This window comes from Schistocerca gregaria, chromosome 5 (genome assembly GCF_023897955.1).
Source record: "Schistocerca gregaria isolate iqSchGreg1 chromosome 5, iqSchGreg1.2, whole genome shotgun sequence".
In the NCBI taxonomy this organism is placed as follows: Eukaryota; Metazoa; Arthropoda; class Insecta; order Orthoptera; family Acrididae; genus Schistocerca; species Schistocerca gregaria.
Window position 1 is genome coordinate 612,480,540 of NC_064924.1, and position 26,001 is coordinate 612,506,540.

The following is a 26,001-nucleotide window of genomic DNA, read 5'->3' on the forward strand; positions in this document are numbered from 1 at the left end:
TAATTACTCACATCAAATATTAATGAAAATTTGAATGTATTTGCAGTCTCAGAACAAATGGGGTGCATCCAATGACATGACAATATCTCAATATCTTTAAAACTACTGAAGTTAATATTTCACCGTAAATAAACATTTTCACAATGACCCTCTGCATTAACAACTTTTAATTGTCTCACGTGATTTCAACACATGCTACCTCTGATGATAGTATTGCATGATAGCTACTATCATCTCTGAATGCTACTATATGTTTTTATTCTATTTTTTGGTTTATTACATTTTTACATTTGTCACTGTGCAAATGTTTGTCAGGACATCATAGTTTTCACCACAGCATCAGTCCCTCTTATTTTGTCATACTTTTACTTTATTTAATGGATAGTTTACTATTTTGCCAATAACTTTATTTAAATGTTGATTCCAAGTGCTATTAAAAAGCAGTGCTAATTTAAAAGCGGTCTATTTCATATGTTAGAGGACACCACAGTTGAAAACCGAAAGAAGCTTCTGTCAAGAAGGCATAAATAATTGTTTACACAATATTTAAAAACAATCTATTGCCATTTATCATGAGCAAAGGTATGTGAGAATGCTGGCTTATTTATTTATGAATCAACTATTACTTTATGATATGAGTGTAACCGAATGTTTATGACACTGGACAGTACACTGTGTCACTGAGATGCCAACTTCTGCTGAAATTGCTGCTGCAAATGCAGCAGGATGCGACAGAGCCATACATTGAACATGATGTACTTCCCTTCTGGCTATTTCCGGTAATTAAGGGTGACAGTGTGGTACTGGTGTGCAAGACTCACACTCCCTCTTGGCTGTCGAACTTACTTGGAATTGTTTCACTGATCTCCTTTGAGGATAGTCAGCTGTGATTTTCAGCCCAGCTTCTTCTCCGAAGAATAGATGCTAGTCTGGGGGAATTTTCTACACTTTTAAATAACTCTGTACACTTGAGAATACTTTGAACTCAATCTCACTTTATTTTCATAACACTGAAACATTTCCCGTAAGCTTGACACCTTCCGGTCCGACAGAAGCTATTACAATCATCTTTCTATAAATACAGTCTATAAATCTCTCCAAGTTTAACCAGACAACTGTCCAGACTTTACGACAGTAAGTGATAGAATGAATTATTAAAAGTCCCTTCTTTTCTTTCAACAACCTTCAGGTGCTTGCAACAATAATGTTTTACATCGCACAGAGTACAACGCGTTTACTCCTTGGGCGGGCCCTGTAACTTCTTAGGTGGGCTCAGCGACTACCTGCTGGCATTGATCATCCACCCGATACACGTCCATCCTGCACACACACACACACACACACACACACACACACACACGCACGCACACACCTGTGGGGCAGTAGACATAGTTCTACTTTACCACACTTATCCCTAAAATAGCATGTGTTCAAGACAGTGGAATTACGAGCGTGTCTAGAATCTACCCCGAAATTCTTGAGGCACTACACCCTCTTGGTAGCGCCACACAGCCATCTCAAGCCCAGCGTTCTGAGTGTATATTGTCAAGGCCATTCCTGCCAGCAATCATGTACAGTGGTCACATTCATACCAAGTCTGTCTTTCTTTCTCCTCACACCCTATTACTTGACCTCACTAACTGTGGTGTTGACAATGGCATCTTTGTCACTTTAAAGGCTTTCCTGACTGTCACCACCTCACCACATCCCATCTCAAAGGTAACTAACACTCATGACCATTATGGTGTGTATTTAAAGAAAACACAAATTGCAACATCATAGCGTCACTACTAGTGTTGCACTAATGCCACTGGTGTGAAACTGAAAGAGTTATAATCTTTCAGATGCACAAACATGCCTATCAACTTTCACTTATGTGGCACAACTCCTTGGTGTTGCAAATCTGCCCCCCCCCCCCCCCCCCCCAATCAGAGTAAATGCAGTGAGAATGAATGCAGAATGGTTGTGGCAGATGGTAGGAAATATAAAGTTTTGTTGGACACAAGAGCACATGTGCCGGTGATCTCAAGAGAGCTAGTGGGAAAGAGGCACTGGAACACACCACATTACATAATTTGTTTGGGGTAGGGGTAGTGGTATGCAACCATTAGGATCAGTCGGATGAGGGTTTTATTCGACGCAACCAGGTTTCTGTGAATTGTAGAAGAGATATCTCAGGTAAGTGAGGGGCAATAGCACATCCTAAAGCTGGACTTTCTGCATCAAGCCTAAATGACGTGGAGCAAAATTCGGTGGGAAGACATTCTGACTAGGCGAAACTACTGTCAATGTTGATCTGCCACAATGAACGTCTAATGTACAAAACAATCAAGTTAAAAGTGCAAGCAATGAGATTAAGTAAGGCTAAGAGTCACAATGGATGATTGTCAAGCCTGAGTTACCAATAGATGTGTTGTGTGTAGTACAACAGTTTGAGGTGGATGCAGTGTGTTGTTTAGTGGAACTTAGTATTGTATACATACAAGAGCGGGACACAGGCAAAGTTGTACCCATAAATGTGGATAACTTCAGTGTTGAAAAAGTTAAATTGTTGAAGGTAATATTTTAACTACACTATAGAATCTGGATGAGGAAAATTGTCTCACAGATGTTGGCTGTGATGAAGCACAGGATGCACTTAGGACAGCATTTTGTGAGAGACTGAAGCATTTAAGGGGAATGGATTTGATGCAAATGGAAGGTCTGGTGATAGAATTTCAAGATTTGTTTTTTCATATGGGTCATTGCCAGCTACACCAGTAACACAACACAGGATTCCAACAGGAAAAGGCGCACCAGTGTGTCAGAGATCGTACAGAGTTCCACGATCACTTCAAACAGTTTTGGAGGAATTTATAAACCCATAGTTGGTTTATGGAATTACAGAATAGAGAACTAGTCCCTGGGGACCATTGCGATTGTGCCTGAAAGTCTATCGATAGCTCAATTAAGTGCTGATTTTGTTGCTATTACTGCTATTTGAATAGTAAGATTATGACATATGCCTACACAATTCCAAACAACATGAAGATGACACACAACCTAAGGCAAAGTCAGTACTTCTAGTCAATGGACTTAAGGGTTGGATACATTCAGTTAAAAGTTCCTCCAGAAAATAGACCGGAAATGGTGTTTGCAGCATATTTGGGACAATGTCCGTATTTAAGGACGCAATTTGGGTTAGAAAGCACCATCAACATTCCAATGGCTGCTGGATGGAATGCTAGAGAACTGAAACCACATCTATATCTCTGATGTATTGCTGATATAATCGCATTTTCAAGGGATACGTAAGAACACAGACAATGTCTGAGAGAAGTGTTCAAAAGATTATGAGCAGCCCATTTGATACCCAGCATGGAAATACGTCACTTTGTGCTCGAAAAGGTTAACTATCTGGGATACATCATTAGTAGGGACAGGGAAAGGATTGATCTTAGGTTAACAGAGGTGATGCAAGAGTTTTCCGATATCATGAACAACCCAGGAATTACTATTTTTTTTCTCTGTCGCACAAATTATTGTAGAAAATTCATGAAGGGTTTTGTGGATATTGCTGGGCCACTTACACAGTTGCTTAAGAAGGGGATTACATTTGTATGGTTGAAAGAAAGCCACGAAGTACTTGTCAAGTTTCAGAGTGCATTAGCATTGAGACCATTTCCAGACTTTCAGGAGGAATTCATATTATAGTGTGATGTGTCAAATCTTGCTCTGGGGTGCATTTTGAGACAGGAGATCAATGGTCAACAGCATCATGTTGCCTATGCATCAAGACAGTTTAACACAGTGGAGAACAACTATTCCACAACAGAAAGGGAAATGCTTAGCTGATATACAGAGCGACGTACTTCAGGTGTTACTTGTATGCAAGGAAACACAAGGTAGTCACAGTGTGTGCTGCTTTGGTTACTTGGTTTGAAAGACCCATACAGTAGACTGATGAGGGGGTTATTGAAACTCACTGAATTTGAGTATGAAGTAATCCAAAAACCAGGAAAGAAAAACAGAAATACAGACAGGATAAACAGAAAAATCGCTTTAATAAAGGCACTAGGGGTCACAATCTTGGAGAATGGTTTGTTGGCTGACTGAGGGAGCAAGTGAGGTAAGGAACCAAACAACAAGGTAGTCAGTCCCTTGAGTGAAAGTGATGAATTCAGAGGTAGAGACATCCGCCAAGAAAGTTTTCTCATCTAGCTGGGAGCTTCATAACAGTACAACCTAGAAGGCCAAAAATGTAATAGTTATCTTTTGTAGTGTCAATAAAAAAAGCAAGATGGAGGAGATAGTGAAGCCAGGAGGTTGGCATCCTTGGAGCTCTGATGCAACAGGAAGTATTCCACTACCAATCCATTACAGCCAAGAGAGCCCACTATTCAACAGTGTGACAGCCAGAATAGAAAATTGGGAATGGTAGGAAGGAGGCAAACAATCAAAGTGCAGAATGAGATTTTCACTCTGCAGCGGAGAGGAAGGTAGGAGACGAGGTACTGGCAGAAGTAAAGCTGTGAGGACAGGACGCGAGTCGTGCTTGGGTAGTTCAGTTGGTAAAGCACTTGCCCGCGAAAGGCAAAGATCCGGAGTTCGAGTCTCGGTCCGGCACACAGTTTCAATCTGCCAGGAAGTTTCAATCTAAAAGTGATTAAAACCAAGCAAAATAGGAAGTAGGATCTGGGATCCCCTAGACGTAGCATATGGTGGGACATACCCACCACAACCACCCTGGCTGTGCTCCAGAGTCAGATCAAAACCTTATAACTAAGAATAAAAACCATTTTCACAGAGAAAACTAAGAACCCGTTCAACCATCTGTGAATCATACAGAAGTCCGTTCTTATCATGAAGGGCCAAAAGAAGGGTGCATTCCTCCTAGATATGAGCTATTGTCTCACAATGTGGGGGTGGCTCATTACACAAAAGAAATTATCGATTAACCTCATATGATCAACGCGGAGATGATGCAGGACTGTGAATTCCTTCTGTGAGAAGTGGAAGGACGAGCACCATGTTCCAATTGTCACTTCAACTGTGGAGAGTTTATCAAATAGGCCAGCAGTGCACCAGACGTCATTGCATTTCAGAGGAAGCAAAGATCTCATATGCACCTGCAAATCCAGAACTGGGTTTTATAAAAGGAATGGGGAGTGAGTAAGTGCTCATCCAGCCATATCGTTGGCCAGTTCATTCCCATGGTACCCACATGATTTGGGGCCCACAGAAAGACAATTGAGCAGGCAGCATCATGAAGCTCAGTGATAAGATTATGAATAGTGGAGACCAAAAGTTGGAAGCATAGCATCACTCAATAGCCTGGAGAAGCTTACTGAGTCAGTACATATTAAAACATGGTCAGCAGTGACTTGTTTAATAAAATGGAGGGCTCTGCTAATGGCTTTCAGTTCAGCCATACACACCCACATGTTCCTGGCAGCAAATGGTGTTTCACACCAGCAGATGTAAAAACATGCCCCGTCTGATTCACAGTTTTAGAGCCATCGGTGTAAAAGACAGTAATACCCTGGAAATCTTAAAGGACTGTATGTAACAGACACAGAAAGGTCACAAGAAGAGGAGGAGGAGGAGGAGGAGGAGGAGGAGGAGGAGGGCAACTGAGACTTTAAGATCTAGGAAGATACCAGATCTAATCTGAAGCCTGGGTACCACTCAAGGAGAAATACATGAGACAACAGTGAGAGCACAAGCCAGGGAGGGGAGACTGAGATCCTGGCAGAAGGAAGCAAGGTGCAATCCAATTGGTAGCCCCAAAAAACCACTTGTTCATAAATGGAATGTGATATTTTGGATGATCAAGGAATTGTCAAATGGCAATTGCATAGGAGATCAAGAGCTGGTACCATCAAATCTGAAGGGGAAAGATCACTGCTTTGGCAGGGAGACTGTCTATAGGGCTAGTTTGAAAGGCACTGGTGGCTGGACACACATCAAGATGGTGGAATGGGTCTTTTAAAGCTGAAGGAGCTGCCAAGCCACAAACCTGGCAACAGAAGTCCAGCTAGGATGAAACCGGGGCATGGTAAATAATAAGGATAACAGTAGCATGACCTATGCTCCAAGACGTGTGGGCTAGGAAGAAGAGAGTTAAGCTTCTATATGCAGCTAGTCTTCAGGTGACAAATATGAGGCAGCCAGGCTAGGTCAGGAAGTCGAAGAAATAGACTGCACAACAACAGAGGTGCTGGTACCAAAGTAGTCCCAGGTCAGGATGGGCCTTGGTATGATGGCAGAAATGCATGGACTGAATTTTTGTTTAGAGAGAACTGACAATCACAGGAAAGTAGCCATGCAGAGGCCAGCCAGGTGGCACCTCGGAGTTGATGATCAGCACAGGCTACCAAGTGGGAGTTGTTGTTGTTGTTGTTTAAGGGGGACTAAACAGCTAAGGTCATCAGTCCCCCATTCCAAAAAACCGGCGAAACAAAATTTACAGAACAGGTAAAACCCCAAGGGGGGAGGAGACGCCCCTCCCCCCAGTCACTGAAAGAACACCAACGTGTCAGCGAACACTAGAGACAAGAAGAGTACAGACGAACACTGGACAGAAAGAAACGGAAGAAAATAAGAGGGTCGGAGACTGGTTGACTGACCATGGGTACAAAAATTGGGAAAGAGTCAACCATCCGAATACACACATTAAAATCTGCAACCAATGAGACACTCGAGGAGAAGATACACAGAAAGGGAAAGGGACAGGTCCCCCTAAATGGAACCATAAAAAGGACTACCACGGATAAAATTTAAAACGTCGTCAGCCATGGAGGCATCGTCGCATAAAACCAAAGGCAACATGCCCGGGAGATTAAAAGTCTGCCGGAGGATGCGCAGGCGGGGACACTCCAACAAAATGTGGGCGACCGTCAACCGGGACCCACACTGACACAGGGGGGGATCCTCCTGACGCAAAAGATGTCCGTGCGTCAGGTAGGTATGGCCGATGCGGAGCCGACACAGGATGACAGAGTCCCTGCGAGAAGCCCGCAGGGAGGACTGCCACACATCGGTCGTCTCCTTGACAGCCCGCAGTTTATTCGGAGAAGTCAGGCTACGCCACTCATCACGCCACATCTGAAGCACCTTACGGCGCAACGCCAGCTGCAAATCACGAGCCGGGAGGCCGATCGCCAAAGTGGGGGCGTCGACCGCCCCTTTGGCCAGCCTGTCGACACGTTCATTCCCCGGGATGCCAACGTGACCTGGCGTCCAAACAAAGACCACCGAACGACCAGAGCGGGTAATGGCAAAAACAGACTCCTGAATAAAGGATACCAGAGGAGAAGAGGTATAGCAGCGGTCGATAGCCTGGAGGCTGCTCAGGGAGTCACTGCAGATGACGATGGACGTGGCTGCTCAGGGAGTCACTGCAGATGACGATGGACGTACCTGAGCAGGAACGCATATGCTCAAGAGCGCGCAATATGGCCACCAGCTCTGCAGTAAAAATACTGCAGCCAGCCAGCAAGGAGCGCTGTTCAACATGGGCAGCGTGAGCAAAAGCGTAGGCAGGACGACCATCCACCAGGGAACCATCAGTGTAGACAGGCTCACAGCCTGAAAATGAGGCGACGAGCGCAAGAAAACGGTGACGGAGGGCCACATGCGGAACCGAGTCCTTGGGTTCCCGTGCCAAGTCCAGGCGGACAGACGGACGGGTCATACACCTGGGAGGCGTGGGTGCACAGGCCCGGAAGGGCGGCAGAAGAGGGAATGACCCCAGTTCCGACAGCAGGGACTGGACACCGACAGCAATGGAAAGCCCAGACCTAGGTCGCCGGTCGGGCAGAGGGAGGACCTTGGCAGGGAAAAGCAGGCGATGATTGGGATGGCCCGGTGAGCAATGCACGTGGACAGCATAGTCGGCGAGCAGTCGGTGGCGGCGAATCCGCAGCGGGGGAACCCTGGCCTCCACCAGCAGACTATCCACGGGGCTCGTACGGAAAGCACCAGTTGCAAGCCGAACCCCACAGTGGTGTATGGGGTCCAACAACGTCAACACTGAGGGCGATGCAGACCCATAGGCCAGGCTCCCATAATCAAGCCTGGACTGCACAAGGGCTCTGTACAATCGCAACAGCGTGCTGCGATCTGCACCCCAAGACGCATGGCTCAGGCAGCGGAGGGCGTTGAGGTGCTGCCAGCACTTTTGCTTCAGCTGAGTAATATGAGGAACCCATGTGAGCCGGGCATCAAAGACGAGTCCTAAGAAGCGGCTAGTGTCCACCACTTCAAGTAGGTGACCGTCGAGGTAAAGTTCCGGATGAGGGTGGACCGTCCGATGCCTGCAGAAGTGCATAACTCGAGTCTTGGCCGCAGAGAACTGAAATCCATGAGTCAGAGCCCATGATGCCGCCTTGCGAACGGCTGCTTGCAGCCTGCGTTCGGCGACTCCCGTAGTCGTTGAGCTAAATGAGATGCAGAAGTCGTCGGCATACAAAGAAGGAGGCACCGACGACCCCACAGCTGCAGCCAGACCATTAATGGCCACTAGAAATAAGGAAACGCTCAATACCGAGCCCTGCGGGACCCCATTTTCCTGTATATAAGATGAACTAGAGGCGGCACCGACTTGCACCCGGAAAGAGCGGTGCAATAAAAAGTTTTGAAGAAAAGCTGGAAGCTGACCACTAAGACCCCACTCGCGCAACGTAGCAAGGATGTGATGCCTCCATGTTGTGTCATATGCCTTCCGCAGATCAAAAAATACAGCAACGAGATGCTGACGGCGGGAAAAGGCCGTACGGATAGCAGATTCCAGCCGCACCAAATTGTCCGCAGCAGACCAGCCCTGACGGAAGCCACCCTGGGATGGAGCGAGGAGACCGCGCGACTCAAGGACCCAACACAAACGCCGACCCACCATACGTTCGAGCAATTTGCACAAAACGTTGGTTAGTGTAATGGGACGATAGCCGTCCACCGCCAGAGGGTCCGCACCGGGCTTCAAGATGGGAACGATAACACCCTCTCGCCATTGCGACGGGAACACGCCCTCGCTCCAAATGCGGTTAAAGATGGTGAGGATGTGTCTCTGGCAGTCCCTGGAGAGATGCTTCAGCATCTGCGCGTGGATGCAGTCCGGTCCTGGCGCTGTATCAGGGCAATTGGCGAGGGCAGCGAGGAATTCCCTCTCGCTGAAAGGAGCATTGTATTTTTCAGAACGACGTGTGTGGAACGATAACGGCGTCCGCTCGGCGCGCTCCTTTAGAGAGCGAAAGGCAGGAGGGTAAGTTGCAGTCGCAGAGCTCGTAGCAAAGTGCGTGGCAAGGTGGTCAGCAATGGTGGCGGCGTCCGTGCAGACAGCGCCGTCCAGGGAGATTCCAGGGACACCCATAGGGGTCTGGTATCCATAAATCCGCCGGATGCGGGACCACACGAGCGACGGGGAGACACGGGAGCCCAAGGATGAAATGTACCTCTCCCAGCATTCCTGCTTACGCCGTGCAATAAGACGACGGGCCAAGGCACGGAGCTTCTTAAAGGCGATGAGGGTCTCCAGAGACGGGTGCCGCTTATGACGCTGGAGAGCCCGCCTACGGTCGCGAATAGCCTCAGCAATCTCCTGCGACCACCAGGGGACAGACTTCCTCCGAGGGAGTCCAGAAGAGCGAGGGATGGCAGTCTCGGCCGCAGAAATAATTGACGAGGTCAAGACACGGACCACCTCGTCAATGTCACCCTGTGGGAGAGAAGCAATGGTGGCAGCGGAAGTAAAAGCCGGCCAGTCAGCCCTGTTGAGAGCCCAGCGGGGCAGGCGCCCAGAAGAATGACACTGGGGCAGTGACAAATAGATGGGAAAATGGTCACTACCACACAGATCAGGATGAACTCTCCAGTGAAGGGATGGGACAAGTCCGGGGCTGCAAAGAGAGAGATCGATGACCGAGAACGAGCCATGGGCCACACTGAAATGCGTGGGAGCACCGGTGTTCAAGAGGCTAAGGTCGAGCTGAGCCAACACATGCTCCACAGCGCGACCACGGTCATCGGAGACAGTCCCACCCCATAGAGGGTTGTGGGCATTGAAATCGCCCAGAAGCAGCAATGGCGGCGGGAGTTGAGCCAGCAGCGCAGCCAAGACATGTCGGGGGAGTTGCCCATACGGAGGAACGTAAACAGAGCAAACAGTAATAGCCGGCGAGAGCTCAATCCTGACAGTGACTGCCTCTAAAGGCGTCAGAAGGGGTACTGGTGAGCTACAGACAGAGTGGTGAACAAAGAGGCAAACTCCACCTGAAGCTCGTTGACAGTCAGCGCAGTTCTTATAGTATCCCCGATAACCGCGAAGGGCAGGGGTCCGCATTGCTGGAAACCAAGTTTCCTGAAGAGCAATGCAAAGAACATGGGAAACACTCAAAAGCATCCGGAGCTCAGGCAGGTGGCGGAAATAACCGCCGCAATTCCACTGGAGAATGGAAGCAGGAAGGGACTGGGAGGGCGTTAAGTCCACTAAGAGGCAGACGGCGCCGCAGAGTCAACGGCCGCCACCGAGCGAGAGTCAGCTGTGTCCATAGGAGAGGTCCCCGAGGGTTCCGTGAGGGCGAGATCCGCGGCAGAGGCGAGGATCTCCACCGCATCCCCAGAGCTATTGACAGCAGGCAGTACTGAAACTGCCGGAGCGTCCTTCTTCTTGGACACGTTCCGGTCCTCCTTCTCGCGTCTGTCCTTTGGCTTAGAGGGCTGGGAGAGTTTCTCTGAAGGAGCGTCGGAGGCTGACGACGACGCAGAAGCCCTACGACCAGCAGGTGGATGAACCTTCAGCCACTGGCTGACATCCGGCGGGGTAGCAGAAGAAACGGAAGAAGGGAGGGCCCCGAGGGACCCCTTCCGCGAGAGAGGAGCCGGCAGAGACGACGCCGGCGGAGACGACGCCGGCAGAGAAGGGGGAGGGGGAGGGATCGAGCCCCCTGGTTTTGGAGCAGATGTCACTCCTGAAGCATGTGCGGGGGGAGTGACAGAAGGGGGTTTGCCCCAACTGCTAAGGGGGCAACAGAGGAAGGCTTGCCCCCAGACACAAGGGGGGCAGACAGAGATGGACGGCCCCGAGGGCCAACTGAAGGTGGCACAGAGGAGGCGACAACTGCCGCCCGCGAGGGCGACAATAACGTAGCTGCAGCATAAGAAGTTTGAAGAGGGACAGGATGCAACCTTTCAAATTTCAGTTTTGCCTCGCGATAAGTAAGCCGGTCCAGGGTCTTAAATTCCATAATCTTCCGCTCCTTATGAAGAACGGGGCAGTCCGGCGAGCATGGAGAGTGGTGTTCCCCACAGTTGACACAGACAGGCGGAGGCGCACATGGAGAATCGGGATGAGAGGGGCGTCCGCAATCTCGACATGTGGCACTGGATGGGCAACGGGAGGACATATGCCCAAACTTCCAGCACTGGAAGCACCGCATCGGGGGAGGGACGTATGGCTTGACGTCACAACGGTAAACCATTACCTTGACCTTCTCAGGCAATACAGCACCCTCGAAGGCCAAGATAAAGGCACCGGTGGCCACCCTGTTGGTCTTGGGTCCTCTGTGCACACGACGGACAAAATGCACACCACGTCGTTCCAAGTCAGCTCTCAGCTCGTCATCGGACTGTAACAAGAGGTCGCGATGGTAAATAATCCCCTGGACGATATTTAAGCTACTGTGGGGAGTGACGGTAACAGGGACGTCTCCCAGCTTATCACACAACGCCCGTGACTGGACTGGGGAGGCCGTCTTGAGGAGGATGGACCCATTCCTCATTTTAGACAAACCCGCCACTTCCCCAAACTTATCCTCCAGGTGTTCCACAAAAAACATAGGCTTTGTCGAAAGAAAGGAGTCACCATCAGTCCTGCTGCAGACAAGGTATTGTGGTACATAAGGCTCCTGCTTGGCACTAGATCTGCGTCCCTCCCATGGCGCAGCCAACGAGGGGAACGACTGAGGATCATATTGTGCAGCATCGAATTCAATTTTGCCTCGCTTAGAGACGCTGGTGGCAGTGCGACCACCAGCTTGGTGAGATTTATTGCGCTTCATTGCGCCACATCCGCCCAGATGCCACCTACTCCGAACGAGGGCTCTCCCCAAGGGCGCCACCCAGCCAAAGCAACGGGTACCTGGCTGATATCCCATTGCCCGGAGTCCCCGTGCCCCAGACAAGATGGGCACATACTCCTTGGCATGCATGGGGAGGAAACAGCTCTGGCATCTGTAGTGCGATCCCTGCGTGGTCAGGGGGCTACCACCAAGAGGGTACATGACGACCCCACCACAACGGACTGGCTACCGTGCTGGATTTTAGGTGTTGAAAGGGTCCACAGTTGCCGTGGGCGCTAAGAAGGGGATTGCGCACAAGACGAGGAGGCAACCCAGAAGACATGGGGTGTAAATCCCTCCACACGACAATAGATAGCATGCAATATGGAGGTGCACGATGGACCAATAGAAAAACACCACGTAAGGCGTCCTTCCCCAAATGGCACGCACTAACAACGGAAATTTTGAAAATGGCAGGTCAAACCCAAGTGGGGACCATCACATAAGGCCGAAACTTTGAAGACTCCTTTTAGTCGCCTCTTACGGCAGGCAGGAATACCGCGGGCCTATTCGTACCCCCGAACCCGCAGGGGGGAGTGGGAGTTGTACCAAATGCAAAAATTGTGAACAGACAACCCAGAGGTGACCAAAACCCCAACAGAGTTCACTGATCCATGAATGGCGATGAGGAAAAGAGTGATACTCAATACAGAGCCTTGTGATATGCTGTTCTCTTGGACCCACGAGGAGCTAAGTGAAGTGCTGACAAACATAGAACAATCTGTGGGATAAAAACTGATGAATAAAAGTCGGCAGTGTGTCTTGGAAGCCCCAGTCATGGAGGGAGAGTGAAATATGGTGACACCAAGCTATGTCATATGCCTTATGCAGGTCAAAAAGAACTGCGACAAAGTGTTGGCATTTAGAGAAATCCTGCCTGATTACTGTTCCCAACCTAAGCACATTGTTAGTTGTGGATTGCCCTTCCTGAAATAACACTGACAGGGGGAAAAGAGGCCCCAAAATTTGAGAAACCAGCATAATCTGTGAGTAACCGTCCTTTCAAGCAACTTTTACAGTACTTTAACTGGGCTAATTAGCTGGTAACTATCTAGAGACCTTGGGCTCTTGCCTGGATTAAGACTGCATCAACTATGCTATCTCACCACTGCAAGGGGAAGTCATCCTGGAGCCAAAGGTACTTTAAGACCCTGAAGAGATGTTGCATTCGGGGAACATTCAGTTGTTGGATCATCTGACACAACTGGGGCTGTGTCGTAGACTGAGCCTGAAGTAGTTCCCAGTCAGTGAGGAGCTCATTATAGGATTTGTTTGGTGGGGAGTTACACGTAAGAGAAAGTCTTCGATTTGTCACTTTTGTAGTACAAAGGTATCTTGATAGGAAGAAGACACTGATACTGTCACAAAATGGGTCACAAGATGTTCTGAATCGATACAAAGATCAGACCCGGAACAGCTGTTACATGATGAAGGCCCCCACCCGAAATGAAGAGGCACATTCAAACAGGAATGAGACATACCACTCCCAGCATTTCTTCTTACTGTGTTTGATAATATAGCAAGCCTTAGCATGAATTCGCTTGAAAATGGTGAGGTTGGTCTGCAAAGGATGTCATTTGAATTGCTGCAGGGCACATCCATGATCCTGAATATCTACTGCAAAGGCTTTGGTCCACCACAGTACCGGCAAATTGTGAGAGGCGGAAGAGCTTTGCATAACCTCATCAACACAATGCAACCAAAGTGGCAAATTAACAGCATAGGCATACCAAGGCCAGTTGGCTCTGTGTAGTGTCCAACATGGTAGATTAGGTGAAGAAACTGTTGATTGTTAACTGAAAGGTGCCATTGGTGACACTGAAGTGTGTAGGAGAACCATTACTGAGGAGGCACAGATCATGGTCTGTGAGAAACTGGTCAATTAGAAAGCCCCTACCATATGAATTGGTACTCTCCATAGGGTGTGGTGTGCAATGAACTCCACAAACAGGAAAAAAGGGGTGGGGGTGGGAGGGGAAGTAGTTGGATTAATGTGGTCAATTCAACAGAAGTTTATGGCCTGCCAAGACACTGCAAAAGGCAATTGCCGAGGCCCTTTGCACCAAAGCCACTTTGCCTCCACTAAGGCACAAAATGGAATCAATTCACCAATGACATCCATACAAACCAAAGTATAGACCCCCTCCACATGCTCTATCGGGACCTATCAGGAAGTGCCCTTATGGCATACCATATCACTCAGCTGTAATCAACGGTGCAATTGAGAGGCTGCTCCCAATGATCTCTACATAAAGTAACCTCACATCTTCATGCATGTCCGACAGAACACACAATAGCCCTGGAGTGTTAGACAGTAGTCACGAGTGTAGTGTATTCTCTGAGAGCACTGCAAACTGCAGAAGTGGTGTAGTTCTGGTGTGTGAAAGTAGTACCAATTATAATTCCACTGAAAAATCATATGACTGGTGGCCAGTTTAGACAGGAAGGGGCCAGGAAGGCCTCACACCGCAGGATCACTGCCTGCCACCAGTGGGGATGGAACCACATCCACAATCATCTGTTCAGAATCCAACAGCACAGAGGGATCTGGCACCTATGCGGGCAATGGAGGACCCTTGAACTACTACTTCTTCTTCTTCTTAACCTTTGGTGGGCAAGATCTGCTCGAGGCTCTATCCACACTGAGTGCGGGGACATATGAAGAGCGGACACCCCTGAGACTGACATGCCATGACTTCTTTAGGCATTGTTTGGTGTTGGGCCTCATGTCCCAGGGTTGATGGGGAGAGGAATCCCAAGAGGGTGCCCTATTATGGATAGACATCGAAGGAGGACGCTTCACTGCCTCGGTGTGACAAGTGGCTCCTGAAGAACCTACTGTAGAAGCCACAGGAGAGGAGGTTGGTGGGAGATCTCTTTGGGGAAGGGGAACATTAAGGTAGGGGTGGGGGCTGCAATGGTCATGTTAGCACGACTGATTGCCATACCCATGAATTAAGACATTCTTATCTCTTGCGTGCCTTAGCATACGACAGTCAACAGAATTGTATTCTTGGATCCTCTGTTCTTTCTTGCGTGCCGGTTGGTGGTCTGCCACAGCAATTTGAACTCCTGCTGTAATAACTTAGCACCCACACCCAAACCTCCAGATGTCAGACACTCAGATCAGGACCAAACATGTGTCAATATTGTATCATTCAAAACACCAATTTAGTTCGTGCTGTGTGCTGTCATCCAGTGGATGTGTAAATGGTAATTAAAAATGACACCAAAACTATGGAGTCTACCCAAACTATACCTGTGAGCACTGAATGTAAAGATCTCTGGTAGATGAATTGCTACAGCATCAGATTGTTGTACCAAAAGTCATGAGTCCGAAACCCACTGATGATGATTTTTTTAAAACAGATTATGCCTGAATATAGCGGAGAAGATTTTTCTGCCACATAAAAGTACGCTTCAGTGTTTACAGGAACGTTTTTTTGGCAGTCTGCTTTCACTTCGTTATTTGAACGTAGCAAACCTGTAGAGTACATTTGTACAGATGGGTGTGGTGTTATCTACACAAACATATGCTATAGAATTGCTACTTTCAACTAATTACACTAAAGCAGACAGCCAAAAGACTGTTGCTACAAACTCCGAAATGTCTATTACATGGCAGAAAAATGTTCTCCCGTATAACAATTTCACATGTAATCTGCTAAATCACCATCTGTGAGTTTTGAACTTGAGACCTTTAGCACAACAATCTGACACTACCAACTCATTTACCAGACATCTTCATATTCAGAGCTTCCAGATATGGTTTGCCTATACTGTGTACTTCTAGTGTTACTTTTAATTACCATTTATGCATATTCTACTGGATAACAGCACAAAGCACAAATTAAATCGGTGTTTTTCTTGATACTCTACCAACACACGACGTCTAGTACCGAACTGAGCATCTGACATCTGGAGGTTTGGGTGTCAATGCTGGGGGTGCCACTCTGTGCCAGCAGACAATGGCAAGGAGTGGCCTGTGTACCAAGGAGGGGAAAAACATACAGACACAAGCAGACATATTTAAAGGCCTGTGTGTGTGTGTGTGTGTGTGTGTGTGTGTGTGTGTGTGTGTGTGTGTGTGTGTGTGTGTGTGTTTTTTTTATTGTGCCTATCTACCGGCACTTTCCCACTTGGTAAGTCATGGAATCTTTGTTTTTACTATAGGGTATTAACTTTGTTATATGGTTGTGTTAGGGTAGGTTTTATTGTAAGGGTATTTAGACATGCTGTTCTGAGACAGCAGGTGTCTTTGGGGAGATGAGGTAAGATCAGTCCCTGTCCTCAGGTTTCTGTACAGGGGAAAGGCTAAAAAAGAATGCTAGTTTTGATGGTGCTGTATCTCTTCACTGGAGATGGAGTGAGGACTCTACAGGATCATCAGTTGGATGGAGGAGTTGTGTTTTCTGAGCAACCAGAGGTGGTGTTATCCAGCCATGTGTATTTATTAGGTTTAGTGGTTAAAGTGTGGGAGTTGCAGAATGAAATTAAGAGGTTGGAAGAAGTGTTTACTGGAATACAGCAATTAGCTGTTAGTAGGGGGTGTAAGACTAGTCTCTGAGGAGTTCTGAAATTTGCTTGAAGTGTATGGATGATTAAATGAGGAGACACAAAAGTAATCTGAGTGGTTCCACACAAACCCAGGAGAGTACAAAAAATGATGGACAGATGATGGTGTGGAATATTAAAGAATATCTTTAAGATGGGAAACTTCAGTAATGCAAGCAAGCAAAACAGCAGAGACTGGAAGGTGGTTAGCAGAGGCAAGTGAATTAACTGTGGAGTGGCAGATCATGAAGTTGGACAGTGGCATGCTAAACAACACATGCATGCTCCATAAACTGACTAAGGAGCTTTGGGATTATGCCAGGGCCTCGGTTACCATTCTGACTTGAGATTTGGAAGCAGTACAAGCTTGAATATAGGTACAGGATGCAAGACTAGCCTTAACAAGGCTATTTCACTCCCTGGACGATACTATTTGGGAAACTAGGGTGGAGAAAGCTTTTGACAATGTTGACTGGAATACTCTCTTTCAAATTCTGAAGGTGGCAGGGGTAAAATACAGGGAGCTAAAGGCTATTTACAATTTGTACAGAAACCAGATGGCAGTCATAAGAGTCGAGGGGCATGAAAGGGAAGCAGTGGTTGGGAAAGGAGTGAGACAGGGTTGTAGCCTCTCCCCGATGTTATTCAATCTGTATATTGAGCAAGCAGTAAAGGAAACAAAAGAAAAATTTGGAGTAGGTATTAAAATTCATGGAGAAGAAATAAAAACTTTGAGGTTCGCCGATGACATTGTAATTGTGTCAGAGACGGCAAAGGACTTGGAAGAGCAGTTGAACGGAATGGACAGTGTCTTGAAAAGAGGATATAAGATGAACATCAACAAAAGCAAAACGAGGATAATGGAATGTAGTCAAATTAAATCGGGTGATGCTGAGGGAATTAGATTAGGAAATGAGACACTTAAAGTAGTAAAGGAGTTTTGCTATTTAGGAAGTAAAATAACTGATGATGGTCGAAGTTGGGAGGATATAAAATGTAGACTGGCAATGGCAAGGAAAGTGTTTCTCAACAAGAGAAATTTGTTAACATCGAATATAGATTTATGTATCAGGAAGTCGTTTATGAAAGTGTTTGTTTGGAGTGTAGCCATGTATGGAAGTGAAACATGGACGATAACTAGTTTGGACACGAAGAGAATAGAAGCTTTCGAAATGTGGTGCTACAGAAGAATACTGAAGATAAGGTGGATAGATCACGTAACTAATGAGGAGGTATTGAATAGGATTGGGGAGAAGAGAAGTTTGTGGCACAACTTGACTAGAAGAAGGGATCGGTTGGTAGGACATGTTTTGAGGCATCAAGGGATCACAAATTTAGCATTGGAGGGCAGCGTGGAGGGTAAAAATCGTAGAGGGAGACCGAGAGATGAGTACACTAAGCAGATTCAGAAGGATGTAGGTTGCAGTAGGTACTGGGAGATGAAGCAGCTTGCACAGGATAGAGTAGCATGGAGAGCTGCATCAAACCAGTCTCAGGACTGAAGACAACAACAACAACAACAACAACAACAACAACAGGGTGGAGTTAACTATCTACAAGTGGTCATCCACAAAAAGCTACGTGGGCAGTTAAGTCCCAGCCTGCTGTAACTCTAACAGTGTTTGAGAGGATTGAGACAGATGCAAGAATTGCCACAATTACAGCTACTAGTGGAGTGGAGCAGCCAAAGCTTGCCATTCTTCTACTATGGTGCAATGATGGGTATAACAACAGAGAGTATGTATAGGTGGAAGTACAGGTAATCTACAAGCATTTAGTGTTCAGGTTTTACATTGTATATGCTTGTCCAATGAAGTTAGCAGAAACTGGAAAATTTGTGCAAATAGCAGAAGAAGGGATGCTGTTACTAGCAGGAGATGGAGATCAACATGTGATGATCAAAGGTGAGCTCCAGCAATGCCATAGTGGGGTAGTGATCGTATGTCAAACCTTGAAAAATTTTGGGAAGTAGGAGAACATGCATCATGCAACTCTTCAGGGGTAAAAGAAGAGGGATATACTTGCAAAAAAGATGTGACAGAACTGGAACCATATTTTCAGAAGGCAGATTTACACTGGATATACTTCTTTTACAATTATGTAGTAGTGGGCATTAGCTGTTATAACCAGTGGAAACTAATGAGGGTGAGATGTTTGGAATTATGAGACAGCAGATTGTTTATCTATGGGACCGTGTGTGATATTCTGGGACCCACAGTTCATTTTCCAGCTACTATGACAGGAGTTACATCTATACTGTCCAAATGGACCTCTAGAGATGCAGCAAACTAAACCTTACATTCCTTAACAACACCTGTGAACTTAGCCTGGACCGCTCACTAAGTCGAATGGTAGCAGCCCAGGAGGATCACTGCAGACCTATTGTTGCAACATGTGGAACAGTTCTGGTATGGTAGGCATCAAGTAACTGAGCGTCACAATTCCCAATGCCAAGCGAGTTATTTTGCTCTGCCTCGTTCTCAGTATTTAAACGACAAACAATGGCAATCCAAGCTCCTACCACTGGCGAGAGGTGAAAGATAGATTTATGGAGTCAGGGATGAATGCAGTAATTAGCACAGTAGTTAAAAATTGCCCCTTTTATGTATTGGGGGCAGAAGTAATTACAACAGAGTTCAGAGCTGGGGTAAGACCCAAGAGACAAGGTCTCCTACATAGGTAGTCAGAGTAGTGTCACAACATTGGTTAGTCAGAAAATGACTAGCCTTCATCAAAAGTAAGGAAAAGCAGCCTGAAAGCACCATATGATATTGCGTTAACTGCTGCAGGTCAGTAGCTGCAAGTGTGCCTACAACACACACACACACACACACACACACACACACACACACGTCTGTTGTGTGTGTGCGTGCGTGCGTGCGTGCGTGCGTGGGCACGCGCGCGAGCGAGCGTAAACCTGTCCTTTCCCCCCCCCCCCCCCCCTAAGGTAAGTCTTTCCGCTCCCGGGATTGGAATGACTCCTTACCCTCTCCCCTAAAACCCACATCCTTTCGTCTTTGCCTCTCCTTCCCTCTTTCCTGAAGAAGCAACCGTTGGTTGCGAAACCTAGAATTGTGTGTGTATGTCTGAGTGTGTATCGACCTGCCAGCACTTTTGTTTGATAAGTCACATCATCTTTGTTTTTATATAATCATTTACAGACACATTTAGCTGAAATGTTATGCAAGATATGTATTTTTGCATAGGCTGCAACTGTTGAATTCCACCCTCCTTGATGAGCACCAGCCATCTACAAGGGAACCTCCACCACTACATTTGTCCCCCTCCTGCCTTGCCACCTGCACAGCCAGGAACCAATTTATTTTTTTGTGTACTGTAATGGGTGCATTCCTTTGATTGTACCCGACAGCAGTAGCTTCTCATATTAGACACATACATTTGATATACTGTATAAAAACTTGGCTGGTTCATCAATACAGTCAGAGTACAGAACACATTTCATAAAAAATCGTCAAATGCCGAGTCCATAAAAACGCAGGCTGGGGACCTTCTTGCAAGAGTATTAAGCTTTGCATGTAAGGATTAAAATGGGAAAGGCAAACGGTCGACTTTGGTTTATTGAGAGAGTTTTAGGACAGTGTGGTTCACCTGTAAAGGAGATCGCATGTAGAACACTAGTGCAAACCATTCTTGAATATTGTTCGAGTGTTTGGGATCCCCAACTGGGAAGACATTGGAGCAATTCAGAAGTGGGCTGCTAGATTTGCTGTCGGTATGTTTAATCAACACGCAAGTATTACAGAGATGCTTCAGGAACTCAAACTGGAATTTTTGGAGGGAAGGCGATGGTCTTTCCAAAGAATGCTATTGAGAGAATTTATAGAATCAGAATGTGAAGCTGGGTGCAAAAGATCTTACGGCTGCCAACATTCATTTGCATAATGACCGTGAAGATAAGGTATGAGAAATTACGGCTCACATGGAGGAATGTAGTCAATCGCTTTTCCTTGCTCTATTTGTCAGTGGAACAGGAAGGGAAATGATCAGCAGTGGTTCAACACACCCTCCACCATGCACTATGTGGTCGCTTATGGATTATGCATGTAGATGCAGATGACTTTCCCTTGTGCAGAGATGCAAATGGCTGGTATTTACTAACGACAACTTCTTGTCCCTCTGCTCACACTACAATGTCATGGTTTTCTGGTTCAACTGAAAAATCACAGACTGTAAGAGAATTGCACATTGAGTTCTCTGTAGGCTACTTTCACTGCTACAGCAACTTGTTTCCTGAGGAGTTCAATGTTAACTAATACCCACTAGAATTGTCAAAATGCTGAGGGAGACCTTTTATGTACTGGACAACTTTCTTTCCTGGGTAATAAGAGATATCACTCATAGTCCACTAAGTGGCTTGGAGCAGGTGATAAATTCTCTCAATGACTCATCTCCTTCAATACACCTTCAGGATTACATGTAGTTCAGCAATAAATTTTGTAGGTGATCTGCTCTCAAAAAACAGTAACGAAAGACAACGTAATTGCAACACAAGATACCTTGCTTTGAACTATTGGCACAAATTTTAATAAAACTGTGATTCTTATTTATTTATTTTACTTTCTACATCTACAGTCACACTTTGTGCGTACTTGTTAAGTGCACATACTTCCTATTCTACCATTAAATGTTCCTGTGTGTGTGTTTTTATTAGTCTAAGCTTGCCTTCAGGGTCCCTACAGAAATTTGGGGGGGGGGGAGCATTTACAGACTCCCAGCACTTGAAATTGTTTCTCAAAACTTTCTGATTAGACTTTTGGGGATAATTGACATCTATGTAAATTCAGGTTTCCTGGTCTTTCTGAGAGACACCTGAGAGTAATGCAAACCTGTGACCATTCATGGTGTCCATCTCTGACCATTCATGCTGCCTGTCTCTGCACAAGTTAAAATTCCCCATTAGTCTGATTTAGTACGAGTTCTGCACACTTGAGCAATATTCTGGGATGGGTCACAAGTATTTGTAGGCAGTGTCCTTTGTAGACTGATGCAAATTTCCCCAAATTCTGCTAACAAACAGTTGATACATTCTGGTATTAGTTTCAAGAACAGGAAAATTTTACATTTATTAACACCTAAAACTACTTTCTAATCTTTACACCACACTGAAATCTTGTCATGATCCAAGTGAATATTCGTGCAGCCTTTTTCAGACTGTAATGCATTACAGATACCTGCTTCATCTTCAAAATGACCAAGGTTACTACCATATTCCAAGTCATCCACCTAAAGTACTAATAGTAAGAGTCCTCACATACTTTCCTGGGGCACATCTGAAGTTAATTCTGTTTCTACCAATGGCTCTTCATGCAAGATAATGTACTGCATTCTCTCTACCTAGAATGCCTCAATTCCACCACTAATTTTGAGACCAATCCTGCTACACTTCTTGTAGAGAGGTGTGATCAGTTCCTTCTTCCAACTATTGGGTAGTTACCTGTTCGAGTGACCTACAGTGCATTATGTTTACAATAGAGTTAATTCAGCTACAAATTCTGCACATAACCTGACAGATATAACTGGGCCCTAAAGCCTTTATCAGTTCAAGAGATTTCTCCTGTTTCTCAAAATAGACATATTAATGCATTCATATTTGCAACAACTCAAGAATTTAACTAACAGAACTTTACAATCCACCTTTGTAGATTTTCTGCTTTTGCTGTGTAGCAAATAATTTCAGCTTCTTTGTCAAACATGAATATCAAAATACTAACTAAGGTGCCTCTAATAAACTTTAAAATGTAACAAAATTTCTTTTGTTTTTACGAGAGGTCCTTTGATTGTGTCATGTAGTCTGAGGAATTACATACTGCCCTTTTTACAACCAAATCAATTTCATCTACCCTCTCTATCCATAGTTCTAGGATCGGTATGCCATTTGTACAATAGTTTACGTTTATACGTTATGTAGACTCTTTCACTGCTAACTAATTTTGTTTCTCATTAGCATGAATTCTTGCAGTTTTACATAACCCAATCTCTGTTTTATACCCTCGACTTTTTGGCGGGTGCTGATAACCTCATTGTTGTGCGCCCTAAAACACTAATCATCATCGACTTTTTGGGATTTACTCTCTTCCTGTTGTGGTCAGCAGTGTTGAGACTGGTCAGTCATTGGAAATACAAACACTGGTGTAGCTCAGAGGAGAATTTTTTCACGTTACCCCTCATCATTGAGGAATTTCCATGCACAGTTATCTAAGGGAAGGGGAGCTGGCTAATGTGTGTGTATTCATTCAACCTGCCTGTACTATGGATGCAATGGCAAGGACACTTAGCATTCCGCACATTCAAACATTTATTATTAGACATCTAAAATTGTTAACATCTGAACATATGCAGGTTCTAATATGGTCTGCTGAGAGGTTCAGTGAGATGCAGCAAATCAAGGCAAAACCAATCTCCATTCTTAGTCCCATCAACTACTGATACTGAGAGACAGATTCATTGGTAGGTGGGTGACAACTACTTTTGGGAGTAGTAAATCCATACATTTGTTCTAACTCCTTACTGGCTCACACCTGTAGTAATGGCACTCTACATGCTGATTTATCACAACTGTAGCCTACACAGTTTTTAAAAAGGTACATGATACTTACCAGTCCATAAAACGCAAGAAAAATTGGACTGCTTGTTGCCCGAAGTTTCAGACGAGCTCTATTGAAACGGAATGTCAGGAACACAAGGAAAATAAAATTTGGCATCAAGATGATGACATCCCAAATTCGTACTCTGAAAATAGCAGAAGTATGTATTTGAAAAAGGGGTTTTGTTTCCCGTTTTCTCACACAAACTGACAAAGGCTACACAATAATAATGAAAACTGGGTTGGCAATTAAATCAAATTTCGGGCAAACAAGACACTATTATAGCTGAAATTATATCATCCATATAAAATTATAATGTTTTAAATAACTGGTTAATTTTGAATTTTACCTGCCATAATACAATAAACAACAATGCAACAATAACAGTACCACAGAATATATCAATAAAGGTCTTTTACCTTAAGATAGCAGCTGTCTAACACATTACAAAGCTTTTATTTTTAAAGTACGATATATGCTTGTTGCCAAAGGACAGTTTCAGTCATCTCATTCCATTGCTCACGTGGCAGTTATAATGGTTAAACAAAAGAACTGTAAAATATGAAAGCCTACGCATTTAATGTGGTACAATGAGCCATATTTTTGTCTGTAAGTGAATATTGATTGAAACTGAACAAATTTTAAGCCACATAAGAAAATCAACAACATATGCCTCAGAAGGATAAGATAAGAGGAAACTACTTAAGTAATTGTGATGATGATGATATGATACCATGATTATTAGAAAGATTAACACTGGCGAATAATAGGGCCTGACAGGCAGACATTATTTGTTTGTGTTGTTAGAGGGAAAAAAGTTAGGCCTAAAACTGTCACATGTATTTTCCTTGTACACGAATGTTTCGCTGATGTTTGTAGAAACTAGAAAAGATGACACTACTATGTCATAGTAAACTACAGATGACATTCAAGGATGTGAAATGGTAAAAAGTTCACAGGAGACAGTATAATCCACAAGCATGTGAAATCAAATATAAAGACAAAGTGCTTCTATGGATACGTGAATCACGACATACACATACATAAGAGTTCAAAAAATACAGCGGTATGAGTAGTGGGTAGTGAACACTAAATTGCTGTAAAAATTCTTCCGAAGTATACTAGCCGATTTGACTGACGCGTTTTTGTATGACAATGTAGACGTTATATAACTTAACAGATGCGTTACATTTAACATCAGGTTTCTTTGTACACAAACGGTTTGTGTTGCACTTCGCAGGTTGGGCATGAAATGTAGTAATGAATATGCATTGTTATTACCTTGAGTTTGCGATTTCGTAGTACAGTACTAGCTTACAAATATGTTCTTCCTGAATCGGTTCTGAAGGCGTTGTCGCATTTGGCTCCCATGTAGAAGACATCATGGTAATATATCCCACGAGTTCTCTGTTGGACAACATACGAGTGGATTCGCATCGAGTTCTGATCGCCTCCTGGCCCTAAATATTGCCATCAGCGATCGAATGATACTGTAAAACACAAAACAATATCCATTTCTTAAATTCCTCACAAACCACGGGCAACAAAACACTTCCAGTTCAAAGTTCGAGAACTATTTGCGTCACATTATCAACACCTAAACAAATATTACACACGTATCAATAGACTTTTTGGGAAAACCTATTGCTAGGGATGGCAGAAATTGCTTACTACTCTCAAGTCTTCCTCCAGCTAAGTGACACATAAGGAGCTCGCAGTAATACCCGACACAACTTCAGCATTTGCAGCTTATCCTCCAGATAACATGCTTTGGGCACCCATGCGTGAAACCTCACATTTCCACAAACGTCAAACTTTTCAGTATTCTCCGCCAGTCCATGCCAACGATGTTATTATCAAACTTGTGCAATAATAAACCCACTGAGTACAGTTGTTTTGCCCTAAATCAAAGTTGGTATTAGTACAAGTACCAATAAAAATTGCAAACCATCGGCACACAGTGGACAAGTCGACTAACAATTTAAGCATTACCAGGATAGATATCAAACTGCAAATACTAGGACACTTTTTCTTAAATTTTAGACACACACAAAAAAATCGTCGTCAGAAAGTGAATCGGAAAACAACATTTCATATCTACTTTGCATAACTAGGAAATTATAAAGAAATTTATAAAATTTCCTCCACGAAAATCCCTCCCTTAAATAACGTTTTTTTCAGATACCAGCACACATGTTGATGACAGTCTGTTTTTTTACTATTTTCTTAAAACTCATAATCTTTTGATTTTGAATATGTGCCAATTAACGAAACAATTGATTATTTAGAAATAATATTCGGTATATTCTTGCATCTGAATAGGGACAACAAATACCAAACATATTAGAAAGCATTTTTAATAATAATAATAATTCAGTGTATTGCTTTCTTTTTGCTTATTTAGCCTGAACAGATTAGGGTCCTCAGAACCTCTCTTGAATCTTATCAGTGACAACACAAACCAAAGATATTACAAAACGTTCTCAATAATAATAATAATAATAAGAACAATAATAAAGTAATAATAATAGACCTAATAATGATAATAATAATAATTCCAATAACTTACACTAATGACAATAATAATAACAGTAAAGGGCATTTAGAATATAGCTTAGCACATTTGAAGCCACTGCACTATCATATGTGTAAATTGTGCAATATTGTGATAACTTGGATCAGTAAAATACAATACAATACAATCTTCAGTGTTATCAGAATTGGAATTGACAAAGAAAGTGAAGAAG

General features: G+C 44.7%; 1 protein-coding gene across 3 annotated transcripts in view; it reads right to left on the minus strand.

Annotated features, from left to right (window-relative positions):
- Positions 1-25,245, minus strand: part of LOC126272999 (transmembrane protein adipocyte-associated 1 homolog) — a 170,914-nt gene extending 145,669 nt beyond the window's left edge. Inside the window, exons 1-3 of one of the 3 annotated variants that reach the window (XM_049976360.1) lie at positions 24,926-25,174; positions 24,536-24,744; positions 23,267-23,399 (exon numbers count right to left, since the gene is read on the minus strand). In XM_049976360.1, coding sequence (XP_049832317.1) covers positions 23,267-23,399; positions 24,536-24,675 — 273 coding nt within the window. In that variant the 5' untranslated portion in view covers positions 24,676-24,744; positions 24,926-25,174. Of the gene's footprint in view, positions 1-23,266; positions 23,400-24,535; positions 24,745-24,925 lie in introns of all 3 variants that reach the window. The other 2 variants (XM_049976358.1, XM_049976359.1) reach the window with 2 other exon arrangements.
- Positions 25,246-26,001: the final 756 nt, after the last annotated feature.